The sequence below is a fragment of the Megascapheus bottae genome, chromosome 16 (assembly GCF_031878675.1).
Source record: "Megascapheus bottae isolate mThoBot1 chromosome 16, mThoBot2.hap1, whole genome shotgun sequence".
Lineage (NCBI taxonomy): Eukaryota > Metazoa > Chordata > Mammalia > Rodentia > Geomyidae > Megascapheus > Megascapheus bottae.
The window spans coordinates 41,902,405-41,927,733 of record NC_143524.1 but is presented as its reverse complement, the minus strand read 5'-3'; the positions used below and the strand labels follow the sequence as shown (position 1 = coordinate 41,927,733).

The following is a 25,329-nucleotide window of genomic DNA, read 5'->3' as shown; positions in this document are numbered from 1 at the left end:
CTGGAGATACAAAGGATATATCACCATTCTAATCAGTATCGTTCCTTTTAATCTTTCATGAATCCATTTTTGACATATACTTCCTCCAGTCTACTTCTGCTTCTGAAATATCTGTTCAATTCCGCCTCTCTGACTATTGAAGTTAACAGCTGTAATGTTCTCACTTCTCCAATAGACTTTTTTTTACAACTTTTCCCTGTTCTTTTTTATTCAAAACTTTAATTAGTGATTTTTTGTTTCATTTTAAAAATGAGCAAACAAAATGCAGCTATACAACAGACTGACATATCAGGATCCTGGTTCAATGCCAGCTGGGGCAGAAAAATCTGTGAACTCATCTCAAATTAGCCATCTAAAAGCTGGAAGTAGAGCTGTGGCTCAAGTGGTAGCATTACACCCTTGACTGATAGATCTAAGAGACAGAATCCAATTCTTGAGTTCAAGGCCCAGGACCAATCTTTAAAAAATTGAGTTTTTTAATCAGTAGAAATAATGTTAAGCAATTTTCAGGATAGATACACACACACACACATACCACACATACACACACACGTATATGTATATATATATATGTATATATATATATGTTTAATGAAAAAAAGATGTATGGGGAGAGGAAAACTGTCCAGTTGGAAATGCTAGAACTGAGGAATAAATTATCTGAAAAATTCCTAGAAAGAAAAATCAGTGAAATACAAAACTATCAATATAAAGCATCCAAATTTCAGTGTGGAAAGAAAACAGACTCAATAATCAGGCAGAGAGAGGGAAAAAGAGGGAGGGGGAAAGAAACATTTAAGCAACTTCTAAAGACAGTGGCACATCTTTGGTTTTGTTGTTGTTTATTTTTAAGTGAACAAATGTGACTTCATTACCAATAAAATCAAACTATCAAAACAAGACAAATGACAGTCCTCCTTCCATCTCACCTGTTTGGTGTAGACTAGGATGAGTGGAATCTTTGAAGACCACAGCTTCTGAATTTCTGTTACCTTGCAGCAGAATAATTTTTGGCAAGAAATAGAGAATCAAAAATGGAAGATTCCAGAGGGATGTTATTAAAAATTCCCCATGAGATACTTGTGAAAATATACCACACAGGAGATTCCACAAAACAAATTGCTTCCACTGAAGGAGACAACAATTTCCATTTTAGTTCCCCAGAGTCTTTATAATCGATCACAAAGTAATTCATGGAACTCACTACTGTCTACCACAACACATGAGGAGTTTTGCTTTACAAGTGATTATTCCTGATAGCAAACTGTTTAGTGCCTGAACTTGGTGTAAATTGTTACAGAGATGACTAATTTTGAAATGCAATTTTCAGTCTTTTCTCTGAGAAGCTGAATAGCACAAAATATCTGTGACTATTATATATATATATATACAGTTTTATTCACAGTATTGAGAAGATATAGAAAAAATGGATGAGAAAGAGGTGCTTTGGCTCAAATGGTACAGTGATAACTTTTGAGCTGAAGAGCTCAGGGACAGCCCGCAGGCCCAGAGTTCAAGCCCCATGACCGAAAAAAAAAAGGATGATAAATATGTAAATCCTCAAATAAATACAATGTTTAAAACAACAGTTCCCAAAATAATGAAAATCTTTTTTAAAAAAGTCATTAACCTCCAAGAGAATAAAGCTCTGAAAGAATTCATAGAAACATAGACCATGCCTAAGGACTTATTTGAAACATCGTATCTCAGAGTTAATGATCCAATATATTGAGTTTAGAATCCTGAAGTAGACATAGCTGCACAAAAGAAATCACATCTTTTTTCTTCTCCAATTTGATTGCAAATATGTTCAACCAACTTTATTGAATACTTATATGGGCTTATTTTATTTTATCTAAAATAATATAATGAAAGTGATAACTAACACAAAATACTGCTTTATATCCTGGTATTTCCATGGAAATTGAGATATTGTTACTGCTGAATTTTTTGGAGTTTATATCCTCTGTCCAAGATATAACAAAATCATACATGGTGTCCTTGATTGACTTCTTATGGTGACTCTTTATATCTTTAGTGAGACCAGCTAAACACTTTAGTGAAGGAGGGCTCTGACTATGGAGTTATTGGATGTTATCATTGATGTTATCATCCTTTTTATCTCAGCACTCTTTCATTGTAGGCATTGGACATTGCTTTCTTCTGAATGCTATTGTATCATTTCATGGGCAATCAGATTCACACCATTTTAATAGTACTATAAGAATACACTGGACACTGGTGGCTTATGCCTATGATAGTAGCTACTCAGGAAGTTGAGAAATGAGGATTGAAAATCAAAGCCAGCCTAAGTAGAAAAGTCCTTAAGACTCATATCAAAATAACTAAAATAAATCCAGAAATGTGTCTATGGCACAAGTGGTAGGGCATTATTCTTGAGCACATCAATGAGATTCTGAGTTCAAGCCACAGAACAGCACAAGAAAAAGAAAGAAAGAAGAAAAGAAAGAAAGAAGGAAGAAAGGAAAGAAGAAAGAAAGGCTGTGCCTTTAAAGAGAGGTTGATGAACTGCACATTGTTTTATCCTCAGTGAACCCTGTATTTTAGGAAGGAGTAAATTCTTCAGGAGTACCTTTCTAGTACCTTTCTAGAACTAATGGACTCTTCTGTTTTGCAATTCTTTTCTCATAAAAATTCATGAATTTAATAAGTGGAAACCACACCAGGATCCAGGGTTTCATTGTCACCAGTGAAGACGCTGTTCTATAATCCCTAATGGATCTGTTTTTCTTTGCTTTACTAAGGGAATTCAGGATTCAAAAGGATATAGACACTTCCTGATCCTCAATTCCACTTGAGTCTAGGGCTCCTGGGATGGAGAAGGCTATAAAATCATCCTCCCCACCGGTGCACATATCTAGATCAAGAAGGGACAGCTCATCTTGCAGAACAAGGAATTTGCAGCTGCTACAAGCTATACCTAGTAGGTAAACTGGAGGTAACTACACCTAGTATTCTTACTTGAATAGTAAGTGGTTGTTAAGTATGGAATTATTCCATAATTGTTACATGTCAAATTAAGTCTACACCTGATTCTCAGGAAAGGGACTATGACTATTTTCCTGCTATGTCTGCGCATGCTACCACACTTTTCCAATACAGTGTCTTAAACTGACATAGGACTGGGGGTAAAAGCATGTCAAAGGCTTATGAAATATTTGTTATCAACCATCATCTGTCTAGAACTTCTTCTTTTAAGTTCTTGAAGGGATTTGTTGAGAGGCTTTTAATTAGACATTTTCCTTGAGAAAGTTTCCTGTATTTCCAAATAAGTATTTTAAGTTGTATGTTTGAAAATCCACAATATTCATTAGAAAACACTCTTGTGAAATGATTATTATTTATGTAATGTGGAATATTCTTCATATATGTTTTACTAATATATCATTTTAGCATGAAGATATAAAAAATTCCTTATCTTTCCTATCGAAACTCGGAATCTTCAAGGTCACGATCTATTTGCTTAGTTATAATCTTCATGTCCCTGGGATTAATCATAAGGGAAAAAAAGAAAAAAGAAATAACTTCATATTGCACATTAAGAATAATAATCGAAAAGTTACATTTAAGAGTTTTGTATGTCTTGAATGTTCTTAGGAAGAAAATGTTAATCGTATTAGAATGAAAGCCTATTTATATGGGTATACAGCTTTGAAAGCCTGAATTTTTTACTGACGTATTGACAGCACTTTCATGATTTTTCTTTCCAACCCTTCTTAAAGTTAATATTTATTCTTTATTGATAATCAAATGGGATTGCAAATTTCCTACCATCCTTACCTTGTCTTAAGTGATGGTTGTTTATGTTTTGAGTTATCACAAGGGAATAAAATCCTTGAAACTGAAGGTTCTTGTGATATGTATCTAATTCCTATTTAGCATACTCTAATTCACAGTGATCATAAATGATTGTTAACTTGATTCATGTGTTGTAGATCATTTCTTGTCTGACATTGTTTTGACTGGCCTAATTTTTGTTTTTCTCTGGTAATAGAGACATTTATATAGAAATGGCAAAAAAAAGAAGGAAAAATGAATACATAATCACAAATAAGTCTAAATGAATGGGAGAGAAAATTAGAACATTTTGAATAATGAGTATGTGCAAAAATGAATTTAGGGAAGGGTGAGGACAAACGGACAGAATACCTGTCAGAGTAAAAATACTTCATGTACCTATATGATAATGAAACTTATTGAAATTAATTGAGTAAAGAGGGCTAAGGGAAACTGATAGAGAGCTGAGTCTAATGTAGGTGTGTTGCATGCATACATGGGCATGTCAAAATGAAGCATCCTTGCAAAAGTAACTAATGCTAATAAAAGTGAGAAACAGCAGGAGAAAATACCCTAGTCTGAAAGAAAAGAATGTTATCTGGGTCTTCACTTTGCAGACAGTTGGCTCAACTGACAAACCTTGCAACCATACAAAACAATAATATTATTTTATTATTACAATATTAAATTAATTGTGAAAAGTAAGACAACGCTTATTTTATCTCTGTATCTTCCCCCAATGTATTAGCAGAGAGAGAAAAAGGAGAGCTCGTGCAAGGAAGGCTTTATATAAATGACTAAGCTGATGACTTTCTTAAATTGTGTCATATATAGATGTATAATGTCTATGTCCTCTGTGAATATTATAAACGTTTAGTGTATTTCCAGAGGTCCAAAAAGGTAATGATTAACCAACAGAAATAACCAGTTATGGGCTGATGGCATGAGAAGTGGTGTTAATAACAACTCTGGAAGCATAAAATGATAAGTTTAAACACAGTAACAACAATAAAACCTGTTATATACAAAAAACACCATAGAAGAGGGTTTTATGTTTAATACTAAGACAACACAGGAGCAGAGTACAATAAATACATTGCCTGGATCAAATTATTATCTCATAAAAACTGACTTGGATTTCCATTGCTATTGTGACCAATAGCAGAAGATTTACAAAACCATGATAAATTTCATGCAGCCCATATATTTGTTAACTTTGATTATGAGTGATTAAAATCCTTTCTTAAGGCAATGGTACCACAATGCCAGCAGACACACTTATGCTGATTTTCCCTTATATATTTATAGTTATATTCCAGGCTCCAGTGAAAATCCAAAGTAAAAGATGACAACTTCTCTAATCTCTTCAAATCACACCAACCTCAGAGACATCTGGTATACCATGATTGGCATCCCAGGATTGGAAGATGCACACATCTGGATCTCCATCCCCATCTGTACTATGTACTTAATAGCTATTGTAGGCAACACCTTCTTAATATTCCTGGTCTTCACTGAGCGCACCCTTCATGAGCCCATGTACCTTTTCCTCTCCATGCTGTCTCTGGCAGACATCTTACTCTCCACAGTCACCACACCAAAGATGTTAGCCATCTTCTGGTTCCAAGCTGGGGGTATTTCTTTTGGTAGCTGCGTGTCTCAGATGTTTTTCCTCCACTTCATTTTTGTGGCAGAGTCTGCCATTTTGCTGGCCATGGCCTTTGATCGTTTTGTGGCCATCTGTTATCCACTGAGATATACTACCATCCTTACCCACTCAGTCATTGGAAAGTTGGGCGTGGCCTCTGTAACCAGGAGTTTCTTCATCTGCTTCCCCTTGATTTTTCTGGTTTATCGGCTCACCTATTGTGGGAGGAACATCATTCGTCACTCATACTGTGAACACATGGGCATTGCCAGGTTGGCCTGTGACAGCATCAATGTCAACATCTACTATGGTGTGATTTTGGCCTTATTTTCAGTCTTTTTAGATGTGGTAATTATTATCTTCTCCTATGTACTTATACTGTATACTGTGTTTAGAGTTCCCTCTCAAGATGCCCGGCAGAAGGCTCTGGGTACTTGTGGCTCCCATGTCTGTGTCATCCTCCTGTTCTACACACCACTTTTGTTTTCCTCCCTTGCTCACCGATTTGGAGGCCCCAGCATACCCATCAGTGTGCACATCTTCATTGCTAATCTCTATGTGGTGATACCACCCTGTCTCAACCCCATCATCTATGGAGTCAAGACCAAGAAAATCCAAGAGAGATTCATTCAAGCCTTTGCTTTAAACAAGATACCATGTTGATTTAGATTAGTAAGCTCAGTCATTAATTTACCCATAATTGAAATGACTCTAAACTTATCATGCTCAATATGAATAAATGATGCAATATTAACTTTCTATGGTTAATATGTCATTTGTTTAGAGCTGTACTATACACCATGTAACTTTTATGTATAAATCTGTTACAGTTTAATGCATAAAAATTGAATAAATAGCATATTAATATTCTATGTTGGCACGGGAAAACTGGAAACTGTAGATCCCCCTTCACACTGAAGAAATTTTTTCAAATCTCGTATTATCTTAAGATGTAGCAAGAATTCCAATCAAGAAAAAAAATCTTACTTTCTCAGCTTTTAAGTATTTTATCTACATAATGGTCAGAATTATAGTTTTATCACTATTAAAGGGTAATTTTAAAGCTTGCAGGATGATTCACTTAAGGCCCCTAAAACAGTGTAAGAGCATAGTAAATGTGAGGGAGTATTTCAAATTCTTTTTTATTACTAGTGCTTGAATAATCAGCTGGCCTGATTTTTTTCTCCCTCTGACACAAAATTTAATTTACTAAATGACATAATAACTTCTGGAAATCCTGTGCACATAATAAATGAGCTAAAACTCATCTCTATAACTCTAATGTATGACAATGACCACAAAAATCATTTGCAAATGCTGTATGGATATAAATCATAACATATTTTGAAGTGGGCCAGGAGTATAGCCTAGTGGTAAAGTGCTGGTCTTGCATGCACAAAGCCCTTGGTTTGATTCTTTGGTACCACATACTCAGAAAATGCTGGAAGTGGTGCTGTGGCTCAAGTGGCAGAGTGCTAGCCATGAGCAAATAGTGTCCAAGGACAGTTCCCTGTCTCTGAATTCAAGCCCCAAGACTGGCAATATATATGTGTGTGTGTGTGTGTGTGTGTGTGTGTGTGTGTGTGTGTGTGTGTTTAAGAGATGATATAGCACAGTATAAAATCAGAAACTTGAATTAGTTTTAATAGGAATAACATGTTCTTAGAAAAATAGGTCAATTCCTCTCTATCTGGTGAATATAATGTAACCCTTCTATTAATTACAATAAAAATATATGAAAAAATAGATCAATTCCAAAATTAAAACAATAAAAGAAATGATAAATATTAAAGATGAAATTAATAAAAGGAAGATAATTGAATAATAAAAAGAATCATTGAAATGAAAAAATGAGTCTTTGAAGTGGCATGTAGAAGTGACAAAGCAAAATGAAGAAAACACAGCCAGATGATATGAGATACAAAGGAGAACACATTGTACTCATCAATGAAATCTAACAGGAATATTTTGAAAACTTGTGTTTTAATACATTGAAAAGTCTGAGAAAAAATGGAAACACTTCTAAACATTTGTGATTTACAAAGACTGAGTCAAAATACATTTTAAAATGTAAACAGATCAATAATGGACAAAAGCATTGAAAGAATAATAAAAATTCTCCCATCCATTCAGGCCCAGGACTGCATAGACTTGCAGATAATATCTCCATTATAGATTATAGATATTTAATCATATCAGATATTTAAAAAGGAACTACTAACAACATTCCTTCAATGATTCCATAAAATAAAAAGGAAAAGAATATCCCCAAACTTATGATACAAACTAATTTCACACCAAAATGGGTAATTTCACACCAAAAGGGGTAAAGGCACAATAGCTATAACAAAAATCTATAGGCCAAAGTCCTTGATGTACCTCATGCCTTGCAGTACCTGTGTGTACAGTGCCAGTATGTACTGCTTATCCCCTCCCCAAGACATCTTCCATGACCCAAAGAGAAAGGTTTGGGGCGGGGGGCTTCTGCATGGTATTTGAAAAGGTAATGGAAGACATAATGGATCAGATACCAGCTTTTATAAACATATTAGTAGCACACACAAGCTTGTTAAAGAAGAGTGAACACTTACAAAAACAGTTGGGGAGAGATTATTAGGCCAGAAAAATACAATTTTTATTAGTTCCTCTTTGATTCAGCCTTGGTGAAAAAGGTTTAAGAAGTATGAAAATGTCTTAGGAAAGCAAGTTAATTGTCACTAGACTGTGTCAACATTGTGACATCTAACACACAAAAAGTCAAAATATATATTGATGCACTGAAAATACATTTCCATGGTAAATCACTCACTGAAGATGTACACGATCTTCAGTTTGAACATTGAACCATAACAAATTGATAATGAGTTGTACATTAGTTTTACTTCCATGGATTGTGTTCTATTTTTCAGGATGTCTTAATTGCCCAAGAAGTGTATTTCTAGCATGATGAATAAGACACCTTGCACTGGCAAAGCCACTCTTACAAAACTTCATTCATGGAAAAGTGGAAAACACAACAATATGCAAGAATTCTATTTATTTTCTACTTGTGTCAGAGTAGCCAGAGTGTAGATATTTTCCATTAGTAGAACTTTTATTACTCCCTCAGGACGATCTCAGAAATATGCTGTTCCCCAAAGCCTGTTTAAATGTAAGATGTTTTCCCAATTCTATTGAGTGTTAGGGCTCCTGGGATAGAGAAAGCTATATAGCCAACCTCTGAGCTAGAGCTAAAACCTAAACTGAAGAGGGACAGCCTACCTTTCAGACCATTAAGAAACCTGCAATTGCACAGTAGAGGTAACAATACCCATGCTGTATACCAGACACTGGATGGCTGTTATGCTGTGATGGTATCCCACAAGGGTCAAATTTTAGATTAAGTACACACTTGAATCTGAGTAAAGGGACCGTGAGTTTTAACTTTTTATGCCTGTCATTGTTATAGAGATTGGTCAGGATTAATGAAGTCTGGAGATGACTCATTTTTCAGGATTACGAAATACTAATTATCAATGATCATGTGTGGCTATGTCTCTAGACCATATTCTTTCAGCTAGTGAAGAATTCATTGGAAGTGGTTTATGCCCCTTTAAACAGATGATTTTCATGAGGAAGAACTATGATAGCCAGGGAGCAGTGGCTCAGGTCTATAATCCTAGCTACTATTGAGGCTAAGATCTCAGCCAGCCAGGGAAGGAAAGTGTGTGAGACTCTTATTTCAAGCAAGATACTCAGAAAAGGCTGGAGGAGGCATGTGATAGACTTGAGCCCACAGAGGCCTCAGGACGGTGCCTACGCCCTGAGTTCAAGACCCAGAACGAGCAAAAGAAAAAAAGAGAAAGAATTATTACAGAATGAAAAAAATTTTCCCCTAATTAGGAATCAAGAAAAGTAAAAAGCTCAGAGTTTGTTGCTGCCACAGCTATAATTTAATCCCAGGATAAGTTTCCTCAAAAGAAACGCATTCCTGATGTTTATGCAAATTCTACTTCACAGGCTTCTGTGCGGTTTCTTTCTTATATTCAAGATATAAGGGAAGTGGATGAATCTAGAGTGAACTATGTTGAGTGAGACAAGTCAAGACCAGAAAAACAAAGGGCGCATGGTATCCTTAATATGTGGCTATTAGATCCAAACAGTACAAAAGTGAGGACTCAATATTTGTATACCCAATGCTGTAAACATGGTAATGGAAATATAAACACAACTACATAGACATAAAAACTTATGACTCTATACACATAATGTTTTATTACATAGATTAATATGTATCTATGACATACAAACCGTCAGCCTAATTTAAATCATGTTCTAAAATCTAAGTGCCAGTGATTGTATATAGAGATTCCCTTCGTGAATACTTGTTCGCTACACATATCATTTGAAATACAATGTAAAAATCAATGTTAATAAAATCTTTAATTAAAAAAAGAAATAATTGGCAAAAAAAAGATACTGAGAGTTTTTGGAAAGTTGGTAAAGAAGAGATGTCCTGTTTTCAAACAAAACAGAAAAGGAAGTAAGGGTGTGAAAGTCTGTTTCTCAAGACAGGAAGAGCTGAAACCTCAGAATGATTTTTATAGCTGATTGTATTTTGAAATTTTCTTCTTTAATTTTGCCTGCACATTTGTTTATTATGAAATGATATCTATTTTTCTAGGGGCAGGGTAGAGCTAGTAAAAATAGAAAAGGTAGACTATGACACAAAACAAAAATCCAAGTATATGAGAGAGATGTACTTATGTATAAGGACAAAAATCAAGGTGGAGCATCACATGCAGCATCATTGCTCATAATAACTGTGCATGAGAAATAGAATGTTAGCAATTATCTCTGGAGGATTATAGATTTCAAAACCAATTGCTCACATTTATTTCTTCTTCCTCCTGAACTATGGATCTAACATAATCCTGAAATTACAATGGATTAATGCTTTAGAAACAACAGCAGTGGCCAGCAGTGTGGCTCATGCCTGTATTCCTAGATACTCAGGAGGCTGAGATCTGAGGATTGAAGTTCAAAGCCAGCCCAGGCAATACAAAGCTGAGATAGTCTTTTGTTTTTTACAGGCTCAGATGTGTTTATTAAGTAGTGTTTTTCATATATTTTTATTGTAATTAATAGAAGGGTTACATTATATTTGCCAGATAGAAGGCGCATTAATTCACACACATTGATACCCTTTCTCATGTCCTGGTCCCCATTTCCCTCCCGCCCACCCCTCATCTTGTTTTCCCCCATTCCCTATCCAATTTCAAATAACCAAATACAAATATATCCAATAGATCAGATAACAAAGTGAGATACTGTAACAATATGAGATAACCCAGGGACATCAAAAGAGATGAGAGATAACACAGTACATTAAGGACAACAATCACTCATTATATGGCTTTTGTTTCTATATTCTAGAGGTCTTTTCATTTAGCATCATACTATATGGCCTTATGTATCTAGGTTTTGCTCTATTGCAAATCTCTGCTAGGAGAGCCCAAGGTTTCTACTGATTAGGACAAATGAGGGAAACCATTGAGCCTAAGTTCCTTTGAGTCTGGCTTACTTCACTTCATATGATTTTTTCCTAAGTCTTTCCATTTCCTAACAAGTGGGGCAATGTCATTCTTTCTGACAGCAGCATAGAATTTCATTGTGTACAAATACCACATCTTGTTGATCCATTCATCAACTGAGGGATATCTAGGTTAGTTCCATATCTTTGCTATGGTAAATAGTGCTGCAAGAACATTGTTGTGCTAGTGGATTTAGTATGTCCTTGTTTCTAGATGATTGGGTAAATGCCAAGTAGTGGAATTGCTGGGTCATAGGGGAGCTCTATGTTTAGTCTTTTGAGGCACTGCCATACTGCTTTCCATAGTGTTTGGATGATTTTGCACTCCCACCAACAGTGTAGTAATGATAATTAATCACTAGAAAACTGGAAGTGAGATTGTGGCTCAAGGGTAGGTTGGGAGCCTTGAGCTGAAATGCTCAGGGACAGCACTCAGGCAAGAGTTCAAGCCCCATGACTCCTCCAAAAACAAGAAGAGAGAGAAAGAGAGGCAATAGTTATTAAGATAGAAGAAGAAATTAGTGAAATACTTATAAAAATATTTCATTTCTGAAAATCATAGTAAGTGAAGTAAGCCAGACCCAAAGATATATTGATTCCATGGTTTCCCTCATTTGTAGTAATTAGTACAGGTCTAAGATTTTCCTAGCAGAAGATCACATTACCTTAATAGCTCTGTATATGTGATCATATAAAATGATGTTAACTGAAATGAACTCTAGGATATGGAAACTAGAGGCTTTTCTTTGTGGTTACTGTTTTTAAGGTGCTAAGCTAAGTTATTTATTTTTTTTCTTTCATTTCTTTCCTCCTATGTTTGATCCCTTGTTGTCACTGTGTGTGATTTTGATATATTGTATTGTGTATACATTTATTTGAATTAGAAAAAGGAAAAGAAAGGAGAACAACAAAATGGTGAGACAAAGAACAAAGGGTGATATATGTAAGTGATATTCATTAGACAATATGGTGGAAATGAACTTTACAATTTGGTGGGGGAGGAGGGCAGGGAGGGAAGAGAAAGTGGGAGAAAAACATGGGAGGGTAACCATGTTCCACAGAAATGTACTCATTACTTTACGAATGTCCATGGAACTGTAACCCTCTGGTCATCACCCTGACAAATAACATTGAATTAAAAAAGAAAAACAAAAAAAATATTTCAGTTCTTTCTTTATATGACTGTCAGACCAGAATCAAGTAACTAGAGAATAGATCATGTTGTGATTTTAAGTATCACACTATACCAGTATATTTTGTGAATTGTTGTGTAGTTGTTATATAAGCTAGTAATCAACCAATTTCTGTCCTTATGTGTTCATTTTGAATGTATTAACAGTCCTTGGAGTATGATTCAGTACTTTTAAAGGAACGTTAATAGAGGAACACAAAGAGGATGATATTAGTTTAAAAGGTCAGCTATGGGTTAAAGAAGAAAAAGAGTGGAAAGACAGAATATAGAACCTCTTTACTGACTAACATCAAATGAATAGGGAAAACATTCTTTCAGATAAAACCTGCTATTTCTCTTTTGTTTCCCCAGTTTTGCTTTCAGTTTGTGGAATAACTTTCTCTTCTATGCAGCCTAACTTTTAACTGCTTGACAACAAGGCTTCTTCTGTGATGACATGACCTGTTTCTTTCTCCTTGCCTACTCCTTAATCCTGGAAAACAGGATTTGTCTGTTGAAAAAAAAAAAAAAACCACTTGACTCTAAAGATCTTATGTAGCCTCCTTTGTAAGCATGGATGTTCTACCAGGCATTCTATGTGGATCACATAAGGTGATATGCCTTGGCACACATCTGAATCTCCATCCTCATCTGTACTTAGGTAGATAATAGTTCTGTGTCCTTGGGCAAGTATTTAATTTTCTTGTACATAATTTAAATTTTTTATTGTGTATGTGCATATGTGTGCTGGTCCTGGGGCTTGAACTCAGAGGCTGAGCACCATCTCTAAGCATCTACAACTTGAGCCTAGCTCCACCTATGATATTTTTTGGTGATTAATTAGCAATAAGGATCTCAAGAACTTTTCTGAACCACAATCCTCAGATCTCTGCCTTCTGAGTAGCTAGTAAAGGAAGTATGAATCAACAGAACCTGGCTGTGCCATTATTTTATAATATGTGAGATGAAAATCATGTTAGGAAAGACAGTTGATTTATTCCAATAAATACAATAAGTGAGTGGTAGTTCATGAAGCTTAAATTACATATCTCATGGAGAAATGCTGAGAAAAGATTAACACATAATGTGAGTACTAAAATATATTCTTTGAATTTTAAAGTATAGTAAGTTGAGGGCTGAATACATGGCCTAGAGACAGAGTGCTCCTTAGCATGCACGAAGTCTTGGGTTCAATTCCTCGGTACCATATACATAGAAAAAGCCAGAAGTGGTGCTGTGGCTCAAATGACAGAATGCTAGCTTTGAGCAAAAATGTGTCCAAGGACAGTATCCAGGCTTGGAGTTCAAGTTCCAGGACTGGTCAAAAAAAATGTATAGCAGGTTGAGAACTTTCACTGTTACAAAATAGTCTCTGTGCCAAGATAATTAAAAGGGGAAGGTCCAGTGCCCATAATTTTATTTTCCAATCATTCTTGTTTGAATCTAAAGTCATGACTTAGATTATAATTTTTAAAATGCAACAAGTTTTCCTTTATATTTTATTTGTTTATTGGTCTTCCAAGTCCCAATTCATGATCAACTGAGATTTTGTGTCTAGGAAAGAATGTAGATTTGAGTTATTTGCTTACCAAGCTATGTAGATTGCAAGTTCAGAAAGATTACATGCCTCAATCCAGGTCAGGGTTAGGTGATGAAAAAGCTGAAGTAATAACTTAAATGGACTAGCAAATACAGTCTGTTTATTTATCCAGTACATAGCACAAGTCTTAGAAAATCTTCTGTATTTATTAATTTCCAGATTGTTCTGTCCAAATATATAAAATATGTATCATGTATCAATTGCCTCCTTCAGCTAGATATCCCATTTATTGACTATTTTCACATGCTACAATTTCCACTTTGTCTCTCATATTGAAAATATAGTACCAAATTTATGCCAAAATTTTTTATTCATCTCTATTCATTACTGATTATCATAAAACATATACTAATCCATACACTTAATTTTACACACTTAAAAAAAGTTTTGTTTCTACTGCTGAAGCCTTCATTCTTTCTTCTTCTTTGTCTTCTTTTTTTTTTTTTCATGCCAGTTGTGGGGCTTAATCTCAAGGTGCTGTCCCTATGCTTTTTTGCACAAGGCTAATGTTCTACCACATGAGCCATGGCTCCACTTCTGGCTTTTTTAGGACTTAATTGGTGATTAAGTCTCCTGCCCAGCATACCTTTGAACTGTGATCCACAGATCTCAGCCTCCTGAGTAGCTAGAATTATAGGCATGAGTCATCCAGCTGAGGCTTTATTTCTTATTCCGTTTTGAACATTGGGAGAATTATCCAGAACTTTTCCTCTCTTCTAATGTCTTGACAGAACTTTATTTACTTGACAGAACTTTATTATGTTACAAGTGGTAATTATGCGCATTGTCATTGGGTTTTAAGGCATATTGGTAAGAATAATACAACATATGTAATTGGGATTTTGTAAGTGTATAACTTGAATACTGAAATAGAAAATAAATGATCTATGCTTTATAGGAAAGACTTCTATAAAATAATAAAACATAATTTGGTAATGGTCTGTTTTTCTTTAAAATTGGATAATTTGGAAAATCTTACATATTTTGATAAAAATATTTGATAGGAATTGTTAAGCCCTTAGCTTTCTTGTCAAGATTCTAATGTTGAAATAGACAAGACAGTCTACTTAGCTGGTCATACTTTATTGGCTCTAAGTCTTCAACATGCTTCATGTATTGATATGCAGTGATTTTCATTCTGCATTTAAGAGTTTTACTTGTCTTGCTTGTTCTTTTCAAGAGTGTCTTTCTCTAAAGATAAATGTTCAGATTCAGGTTTAATCAGAAAACTTTGGATTCTTTACAATGACAGCTGGTTAAAAATAATGTCTGTTCTCGGTTGATAAATACACATGACTGAATAATATTTTAAGTTAAATATTGAATATTTTCCACTATTACTATCCTGTACTGCTTTTAGAAGTTAGTGATTATTGCATAATTTGGAGTATGAAAACTTTGAGATGGAAAGTATTTGTAGTTTTTTGTTTGATATCTTCTTTTCCATATGCTGTACAAAAAGTAAGGTTAACTCTTAGCTGACTTGCTTATTTTGAATCCAATTTTGAATCCAATTTTGTTATATTTTTTTACCAGGAGTTGCCTTTTTACTTTTCAGTAATATTGAAATATGAGCATAAAATAAAATAAAGATAGAAACAAAATAATAATATAAAAATAAAAAAGAAGGAAAATAATGCAATAAAATCAGTATATGGAGAGGTGGAAGAAAGAATGTAAAATGGCATAGGAGAAGTCTATACTGAGGTGGAATAGTGTTGTATGTATAGCCATTTTGTACTTTATTTATTTAACTTATACACCCACTGGGATGATAAAAACAAAAACCTGGTTCCAATGTCACAATAGAACATTATTTGCAGACTGTGTTTACAAATATATTTATTTCTGTCAAATTAAATTACTACAAAAAGTAAAAGAGCGCCTCTTTAAAAAATATTGATCAAGATATATCATGTTCATAAACTGCTTCATTAAACAGAAATTGCTTTGTATAATCACTTAAATATATTTTTAAATGGAAAAAAATGCACCAAAGTAATCAGGAGACATAGGAATGTCACAAGTCTGACTTAAAAAAGAGACTGAACAGACTTTACATGGTTTTATGTTATTGTCTTTACAGTGTGATAGATATGCATATGCATTTTATTAACTATTTTACAAATGTAACAAACCATAATGAAGTATAAGGCTAATTGTGGTTGTACAAAGTATATTCATGACAATTAATGCATAATCTTGAGCTCAAAAAAGACCACAACTATAATCTAATCAGTATATTCTTAGTGTTCCATGGAAGAGAATTGTGATCAATCATTAAAAAAGAAATAGTCCTTTTAGAAAAGAACCATAACATGGGAGAGTCTTCAGTTGAATAGATGCTAATACAATGAGAATAAGTTCTGGAATAGTGTATCTTGAAGACATTTATAATTACACCAAAAATTTGCTATATTTTTTACCATTGTTGTTCCTATTTATAGTATGCTTAAAAAATTGTGGTAACTTTCTGGACACTGGTTTCTTATCCTTAAAACATCAATGGATACTAATCACTTCTTAAGACAATAACTTTGCTGTGAAGACAGGGATATTTTTTCTATTTCTCTTCATTTTCCAATTCCAGATTCCACCATCAGAGCCCAGAGGAAATGATAACTTCTCTAATTTCTTCAAATCACACCAACCTCAGAGACATCTGGTATACCATGATTGGCATCCCAGGATTGGAAGATGCACACATCTGGATCTCCATCCCCATCTGTACTATGTACATAATAGCTATTGTAGGCAACACCTTCTTAATATTCCTGGTCTTCACTGAGCGCACCCTTCATGAGCCCATGTACCTTTTCCTCTCCATGCTGGCTCTGGCAGACATCTTACTCTCCACAGTCACCACACCAAAGATGTTAGCCATCTTCTGGTTCCAAGCTGGGGGTATTTCTTTTGGTAGCTGCGTGTCTCAGATGTTTTTCCTCCACTTCATTTTTGTGGCAGAGTCTGCCATTTTGCTGGCCATGGCCTTTGATCGTTTTGTGGCCATCTGTTATCCACTGAGATATACTACCATCCTTACCCACTCAGTCATTGGAAAGTTGGGCGTGGCCTCTGTAACCAGGAGTTTCTTCATCTGCTTCCCCTTGATTTTTCTGGTTTATCGGCTCACCTACTGTGGGAGGAACATCATTCGTCACTCATACTGTGAACACATGGGCATTGCCAGGTTGGCCTGTGACAGCATCAAAGTTAATATCTACTATGGTGTGATTGTGGCTCTGTTTTCCACATTCCTAGATGTGATCATTATCATAGTCTCCTATGTACTTATTCTTTGTACTGTGTTTAGAATCCCTTCTCGAGATGCCCGACACAAGGCTCTGGGTACTTGTGGCTCCCATGTCTGTGTCATCCTCTTGTTCTATACCCCATCTTTCTTTTCTTTTCTTGCTCACCGATTTGGTGGCCACAGTATACCAGTTCATGTCCATATCCTTCTTGCTAATCTCTATGTGGTGATACCACCCTGTCTCAACCCCATCATCTATGGAGTCAAGACCAAGAAAATTCAAGACAGAGCTGCACAAGTCTTTTCTACTAGCAATATACTCTGTTGATTTAAACCAACTTTTAAAAATTCTCCTTTAAATAATTTATTTAGCTCTTCTCTTTTCTTATTATTATACTTCAAAAATTGAAAAGCATCCAAATTTATAGTGAAACAAATCTTGTCAAGCAAGAATAGTCAGTTTTTTTGAGAAAAAATATAATTATATCCTGAGTTTCCGCTTAAAAAGTACATATTTACTTAACTTTTTGGTTTTGTCTTCATTTTATTTATTCTTATCCTAAGGTAATATACAGAGGAGTTACGGATTTATAAATCAGATAAAATACATATTTCTTTTTGAATAATGTCACCACTTTCTTTACTCTCTCCCAGTTTTTCACTTCTGTTTCCATCCACAAGTGGTATAGCTCACTTTCAACAGTGTCTAGTGAGTTTCACTGCTACGTTTGTTCAACCCTTGTCTCTCCTCCTTCCTACCCTCTTTGGCTTTCCCAACCAGTTTCAACAAGTTTCCTTGTTCCATTATCCCATATGTATGGGAAATGTTTGACTATATTTGCCCTTCCTATGCATCTGACAACTCTTATCACTAATTTTCTTGAAAAATTTACTAGGTCAAGGGTAATTCTTTTCTGTATAATATCCATCTTTGTTACAAAAACCTTAATAGATATGACTTTCAATGGTAATCTTATATTTACACAGAAAGAAGAAGCATGAAGTTGCAGCTTATTCCCAAACACTGATTAAATGAAAAACAAAATTGTATAATCTCTTAAAGGTATAATTTTATTTAAAAAAATAAGACTATAAAAGCACTGATTATACAGACTAGTCCTGCTTAATATTTAGTTGAAGGTTTTAGCAACTTAGCATTTCTCCTCTGAGTTCAAGAATAAAATTCCAGATGTTGACCAAGAGTATACATCATTTTTTGCTTCTGTGTACTTCTGTAAATAATGATATATACATATACACATATACACATATATACAAATATATGTACATATATTTAGATGTGTATATTTATATTATATGTATGTATATAACTTTAAGCCAATTAAATATGATTGACTGAAAAAATAAAAATAAGAATATGGTACTTAATGTAGTATCTGTCATTAAATAAAATTTAAGCATCTTCTCTATTTTTTGTTATTAACAAATGATTATTGGAGGATGGAAGATGGCACCGAGACAATAGGGATGCTGCCTAGCTCTCTCTCACAAAAAGAGAGAACCAGAGAGTCCCATGAGCCAACTACCTTAAGAAATCCACAACAACAAACTCAAAAAGCACCGGAGAAGGACTCAAACCGGAAAAGAAATCCAGATAAAGCTCACATCCAACTATCTCAAAGAATTCGGAATGCAAGGACCCCTCCTCCACCCCTCCCAGCTGGCTCTGAGCCGCAAAAAGTGGCGGCGGAGGGCGCGGGCCCGGCAGCCTGGACCGCTGCAGAAACCAACACAGGACCGGGCCAGCGAGCCGCAGAAGCAGCGGAACCCAGACACGGAACCAGAACAGCAAGCAGCGTACCCCAGACCCGGAACACAGGTGGTGGAGGGGACCCGAGGGGAGTGAAAGACTCCCCACCACTGTGGAACACCCACAGATGGAATGCAGAGGCATGAGTAACACAGCGGGTCCCCAAATCGATCGGGAAAGCAGAGCTGGTGCCAAGCAATAGAACTTAACTCAGACCCCTCCACCCAGCCTGAGAAAGACTGGCAGGAGCAGGGGGGCAAAGAATTTAGAATCCTGTCCCTTCCCTCAACAGCCCCCTCCCTCAGGCCATTGACTGGACACTGACAGGTGGGCTATCCTAAGACACAGCACCCCACCAAGGGAGGTGGAGCTGTCCCAACTCCCACCCGCCCAACTGGCTCAACTCCCAGCCCACTGACTGGAGACTGACAGGCGGGCTACACTAAGACTCAGCACCCCACCAGGGGAGGCAGAGCTATCCCAGCTCCCACCCACCCAACAGGTTCTTCTCCCAGGCCACTGGATCTGGAGAGTGGAGGGCGCTGAGTCCCTGCCTTATAGCAGCGGGTAGGGGTGCAGGAAAATAGGAGCCAGCATCTGTCCCCCTCAAATCTTGAGCGGGGCATCCTCCAGCTGGGAATCCTGTGAGTAAGACAGCACTGAGGGGCCCCCCACAGTCACAGACTCTCTGACAAAGAAGTGGAAACACAGCAGGGATCTGAAGGGCCTACCAGCAGCCAAGCTCGCCTTCTGAGAATCAGAAAGGCGCGGCTCCGCCCTTGGAGCCCACATCCTCAGCTGGGCCCCCTCCCTGGGAACAGAGCAGTTTCCTGCTGGTCCAGCTGAGAGCCCCTGGAAACTCTCAAACCCCAGACCCTTGGCTTGGGGCCGCCCCTGGAAGCAGCACAGGAAAATGTCTGCCCAGCACGCTCAGACTGAAGCTCGCAGATCCATCCCACGGCCCACTGTGAGGCCACTGGTTGGGCTGAGAGCTAGTCATGCAGCAACACATAAGTTTTATCTAATACTTTCCAAACTTTGTACTCAAATGAGCTACCTACTTACCAACTTAGGTCAGTTATCCTTACGCTATACCTTTTCTTCATTACTATAATAATCTTACACTCCTATGTTAATCCTCTTATACCTCCCCTGATCTCTCTCATTCTGTTTTTTCTATCTCTGGTCCTCTGTTCGTCTTTCAACCATTATAATGCACAGATCTACACTTGATGGCTGTTGAGCAATACTGTATATCTAGGTGTTCAATTATACTCTAGGTTCAGAGGGACTTAAATACAATAGAGATTGGATTGAGAGGCTTATTGTTTTGGTCATAAAACACTTAGCAATGGTTGTATTAGACTGGTCTGTAAGTGTACAAAAAGAAACAGTGATAACACCAATCAAAAATTATGAACATCTAGTGTCTTCCAGCTACAGAGGTGTAGGTTGGTTTTATCTGAAAAACTATAATCGTGTTTAGTATTAATCTTGCTCCCATTTTCAAATGGGCAGAACAAGAAACTCAAGAAAAATGTCAAATCAAGGAATAACATCCCCCACCCAATATAAACAGACAATGGAACAGTCACTGGCAAACCTAGAGGAGAGTCTTCCAAGTGCTACACAAATGCAATTGATAAACATCATTAATGAAAAATATGAAAATATAAAGAAAGAGATAAGGGAGGAAGCAATAGTTAAACAAGAGGAAACCATAAACAAGGTGATAAGTGAAAAAGAAGAAGCCATAAAGGAGGCCATAATAAAGGTTTTTCAACGAAAAATGGATGAATTCATAGAATCCACAAATTAAAAGGTGACTGAACTCCAGCAAATGTCCAAAGAAAATAAAGCTACTGAGCTAACCACTCAAATGGAAATCAAGGAGCTAAAGAAATCCATACATGATCTAAAAGAAGAGATGCAAGGCATCAAAAATGAGCAATTAGAAGCAAGGGAGATGAAAAATAAAGTAGATAGCTTTGATAGTAGGTTAGACAATGCAGAAGAGAGAATTTCCGGGGCTGAAGATAATTTAGTTGTTATAGAGAAAGAACAGAAAATGAGTCAATCCAAATCTAGGAAATATGAGAAAGTGCTTCAGGAGGTCCAAGATACAATTAGGAAGCCTAATTTAAGGCTAATTGGCATTGAGGAGTGTCTGGAGAAAGAGGTCAATGGTATTGGAAATATACTTCAGGGAATCATCTCAGAGAATTTCCCAAATACCCAGAAGGGCAGGCCCATCCACATACAAGAAGCTATTAGAACCCCAAACACACCTGACCAGAAAACATTATCCCACCGCCACATTGTAATCCAAACTGGATCAATAGAGACCAAAGAAAGGATCCTAAAGGCAGCCAAGGTAAAGGGATCAATAACCTATAAAGGCAAACCAATCAGAATAACCCCAGATTTCTCAGCAGAGACCTTGCAAGCAAGAAGTGACTGGAAGCATATATGTCATGCCCTTAAGTCAAATAACTACCAACCAAGAATACTGTACCCAGCTAAGCTCTCATTCATAACTGAGGGAACAATAAAAACATTCCATTCCAGGGAAAAGCTGCAACAATATGTAGCAACAAAACCAACACTACAGAAAATTCTCAAAGATGTTCTACACATAGATAACCAAAATAAATGCAATATAGGGAAAGAAATGGCACTTATACATCATACAATCTAAGGACCACAAGAACTGTCAAGACACAGGCCCAAATAAAAGCTTTTAAAAATGGTAGGGACTAATAAATATCTCTCAATCCTAACTCTCAATATCAATGGACTTAACTCTCCAATTAAATGGCATAGTCTGTCTAGCTGGATCAAAAAACAAGATCCATCATTCTGCTATCTTCAAGAGACACATCTTACCCAAAAAAACAAACATCTCGTGAAAGTGAGAGGCTGGAATAAACTCTATCAAGCTAATGGCCCCCATAAACAGGCTGGAGTTGCCATCCTCATATCAGATAAAATAGACTTCAAACTAAAATTAGTAAGAAAAGACAAAGAAGGTTACTACATACTACATACTACATACTACTTTCCTCCAGGAAGACATAACGATCCTAAATATCTACATACCCAATCCCGGAGCTCCGAACTTCATCAAGCAAACTTTACTTTCACTGAAACTATACATAGATTGAAACACAGTGATTGTTGGTGACTTCAACAAACCACTCTCACCTATGGAGAGATCAACAAGGCATAAACTCAACAGAGAAAACTTAGAATTGAACAACTATATAGATCAACTAGATCTAACAGACATCTGTAGAATATTCCACCCAGCAACAACACAATATACGTTTTTCTCAGCAGCACATGGAACATTTTCCAAAATAGACCACCTTTTAGGCCATCAAACCTGGACAGATTCAGAAACACTGAAATTATTCCGGGCATGCTCTCAGACCACAAAGGCATCAAATTGGAACTGAACACACATCTCCACCAACGAAAATCCTGTAACTCATGGAGACTGAACAACACATTGTTGAATCACCAATGGGTCATCGAAGAGATCAGAACAGAAATCCAACAGTTTATGAAATTTAACAAAAAGGAGAACACAAAATACCAGCTCCTTTGGGACAGGGCAAAGGCAGTACTCAGAGGAAAATTTATAGCTCTGAGTGCCTACAACACCAAGTTGGAAAAATTGCAAACCAACAAGTTAATGTCTCACCTTAAGCTCCTGGAAAAAGAGCAACGAACCAACCCTAATCCCAGTAGAAGGAAGCAAAATATTAAAATCAAAGCAGAATTAAATGATTTGGAATCCAAAAAAACTATAGAAAGAATCAACAAAACAAGGAGTTGGTTCTTTGAAAGAATTTACAAAATTGACAGACTTTTAGCAAATCTTACCAAAAAAAAGAGAACATATCGAAATAAACAAAATCACAGATGAAAATGGTAATATCACGACAGAAATTACCAAGATCCAGAATATCATGAGGGAATACTTCTCAAACCTTTATGCCAACAAATTTGAGAATCTAGAAGAAATGCATGAATTCCTAGCCAATATTAACATACCCACACTGAACCAAGAAAAACTAACCCAACTAAACAGGCCTATTTCAAGCTCTGAAATAGAAATGGCTATTACAGAACTTCCACCTAAGAAAAGCCCAGGGCCAGTTGGATTCACAGCTGAATTCTATAAGGGCTTCAAAGCAGACCTCACATCAATACTCCTCAAGCTCTTCAACGAAATTGAAAATGTAGGTTCTTTATCAAACTCATTCTATGAAGCCAGTATAACCCTCATTCTCAAACCAGACAGAGATTCATCAAAGCAAGAGAACTATAGACCTATTTCTTTGATGAACATCGATGCAAAACTTCTCAATAAAGTACTGGCCAACCGTCTACAACAACTTATCAAAAAATTATACACTATGATCAAACAGGATTCATCACAGGGAGGCAAATCTGGTTCAACATATGCAAATCAAATAACATAATTCAGCACATCAACAGGAGCAAGGACAAAAATCACATGATTGTCTCAATAGTTGCGCAAAAGGCATTTGACAAGATCCAACACCCCTTTATGTTAAAAGCTCTGGAGGAACTAGGAATCCATGGAACATTCCTCAATATAATAAAGGCTGTGTATGACAAACGCACTGCTTGTATTACACTTAACGGTGAAAAGCTAAAGCGATTCCCTCTAAAATCAGGAACGAGACAAGGATGCCCACTCTCTCCACTCCTCTTTAACATAGTATTAGAATTCCTAGCCAGTGCAATAAGGCAAGAAGCAAGCATAAAGGGGATCCAAATAGGGAAAGAGAAAGTAAAACTATCCCTCTTTGCAGATGACATGATTCTGTATTTAAAGAATCCTATAGACTCTACTCCCAAGCTCCTTGAGCTGATTCAAAACTTTGGAAGGGTAGCAGACTATAAAATTAACTCTCAAAAATCAACTGCCTTCCTCTACACCAAGAGTGAGAGGAATGAGGCAATAATTAGGAAAGCAACTCCTTTCTCAATAGCCTTAAAGAAAATAAAGTACCTAGGAATTACCTTCACTAAGAATGTAAAGGACCTTTTTGATGAAAACTTTAAAACCCTAAAAAAGGAAATTAAAGCAGAACTGAGGAAATGGAAAAACCTCCCATGCTCCTGGATTGGAAGAATCAACATTGTGAAAATGACAATCTTGCCAAGGGCAATCTACAAATCCAACGCAATACCCATCAATATCCCAATGTCATTCTTTAAAGAAATAGAAGAGGCAATCCAAAATTTCATATGGAATAATAAAAGACCCAGTATAGCAAAAACATTTTTTAGCAGAAAGAACAGTGCCGGAGGAATTTCAATTCCAAACTTTAGACTCTATTACAGAGCTATAATTCTCAAAATAGCTTGGTACTGGCACAAGAACAGACCTGAAGACCAATGGAATAGAACTGAGGACCCAGATATTAAACCACAGACTTATAGCCACCTAATCTTTGACAAGGGAGCCAAAAAAAATAGAATGGAAGAAAGATAGCCTCTTCAACAAGTTGGGCTGACAGAACTGATTAAGCACCTGCGGAAAACTAAAGTTGGATCCTTCTTTGTTACCTTGCACTAGAATTAACTCCAAATGGATCAAAGACCTCGAGGTAAAAGCTGACACACTGAAAACTTTACAAGAAGGAATAGGAGATACACTAGGCCTCCTTGGCACAGGTTGAAACTTTCTTAATAAGACCAAGAATCACAACAAATCAGAGAAAGGCTGGATAAGTGGGACTGCATTAAACTGCAGAGCTTTTGTATGGCAAAGGACATAGCTAGTAAACTAATTAGGAAGCCTATAGAGTGGGAGAAGATCTTCACCAACCATACAATGGAGAAAGGCCTCATATCTAAAATATATCAACAACTCAAAAAATTGAATCACTCCAAAACTAATCTCCAAAGTAACAACCATCCCATTAAAAGATGGGCCAAAGACTTAAAGAAAGTCTTCTCTGAAGAAGAAACAAAAATTGCCTATAGACACATGAAGAAATGCTCATCGCCCCATTTGTTAGGAAATGGAAAGACTTAGAAAAGATCATATTAAGTGAAGTAAGCCAGACTCAAAGGAACTTAGGCTCAATGGTTTCCCTCATTTGTCATAATCAGTGGAAACCTTGGGCTCTACTAGCAGAGATCTGCAATAGGGCAAAACCTTGATACAAAAGGCCATATAGTATGAAGCTAGTTGAAAAGACCTCTAGGATATAGAAACAAAAGCCATATAATGAGTGATTGTTGTCCTTAAGGTACTGTGTTATCTCTCATCTCTTTTGCTGTCCCTTGGGTATCTCATATTGTTACAGTATCTCACTGTGTTATCTGATATATTGGATTTTTTTGTATTTGGTTATTTGAAATTGGATTGGGAAGGGGGGAAAACCAAGACGGGAGGGGGGTGGAGGGGCGGGTAATGGGGACCAAGACACGTGAAAGAGTATCCATATATGTGAATTAATGCACCTTCTA

The 25,329-nt window shown here is 36.4% G+C and overlaps 2 protein-coding genes across 2 annotated transcripts; both read left to right on the top strand.

Annotated features, from left to right (window-relative positions):
- Nucleotides 1-5,143: 5,143 nt before the first annotated feature.
- Nucleotides 5,144-6,109, top strand: LOC150053371 (olfactory receptor 52Z1-like). The gene has a single exon (XM_090349056.1). It carries the CDS (start codon nucleotides 5,144-5,146, stop codon nucleotides 6,107-6,109), a length of 966 nt encoding a protein of 321 aa, XP_090205182.1.
- Nucleotides 6,110-16,404: 10,295 nt separating this feature from the next.
- LOC150053370 (olfactory receptor 52Z1-like) lies at nucleotides 16,405-17,370 on the top strand. The gene has a single exon (XM_090349055.1). The coding sequence runs from the start codon at nucleotides 16,405-16,407 to the stop codon at nucleotides 17,368-17,370; it is 966 nt and encodes a 321-aa protein (XP_090205181.1).
- Nucleotides 17,371-25,329: the final 7,959 nt, after the last annotated feature.

Bases quoted from the DNA above. Each gene is read 5' to 3' on its own strand.
- LOC150053371 (XM_090349056.1), top strand. From the start codon at position 5,144: ATGACAACTTCTCTAATCTCTTCAAATCACACCAACCTCAGAGACATC.
- LOC150053370 (XM_090349055.1), top strand. From the start codon at position 16,405: ATGATAACTTCTCTAATTTCTTCAAATCACACCAACCTCAGAGACATC.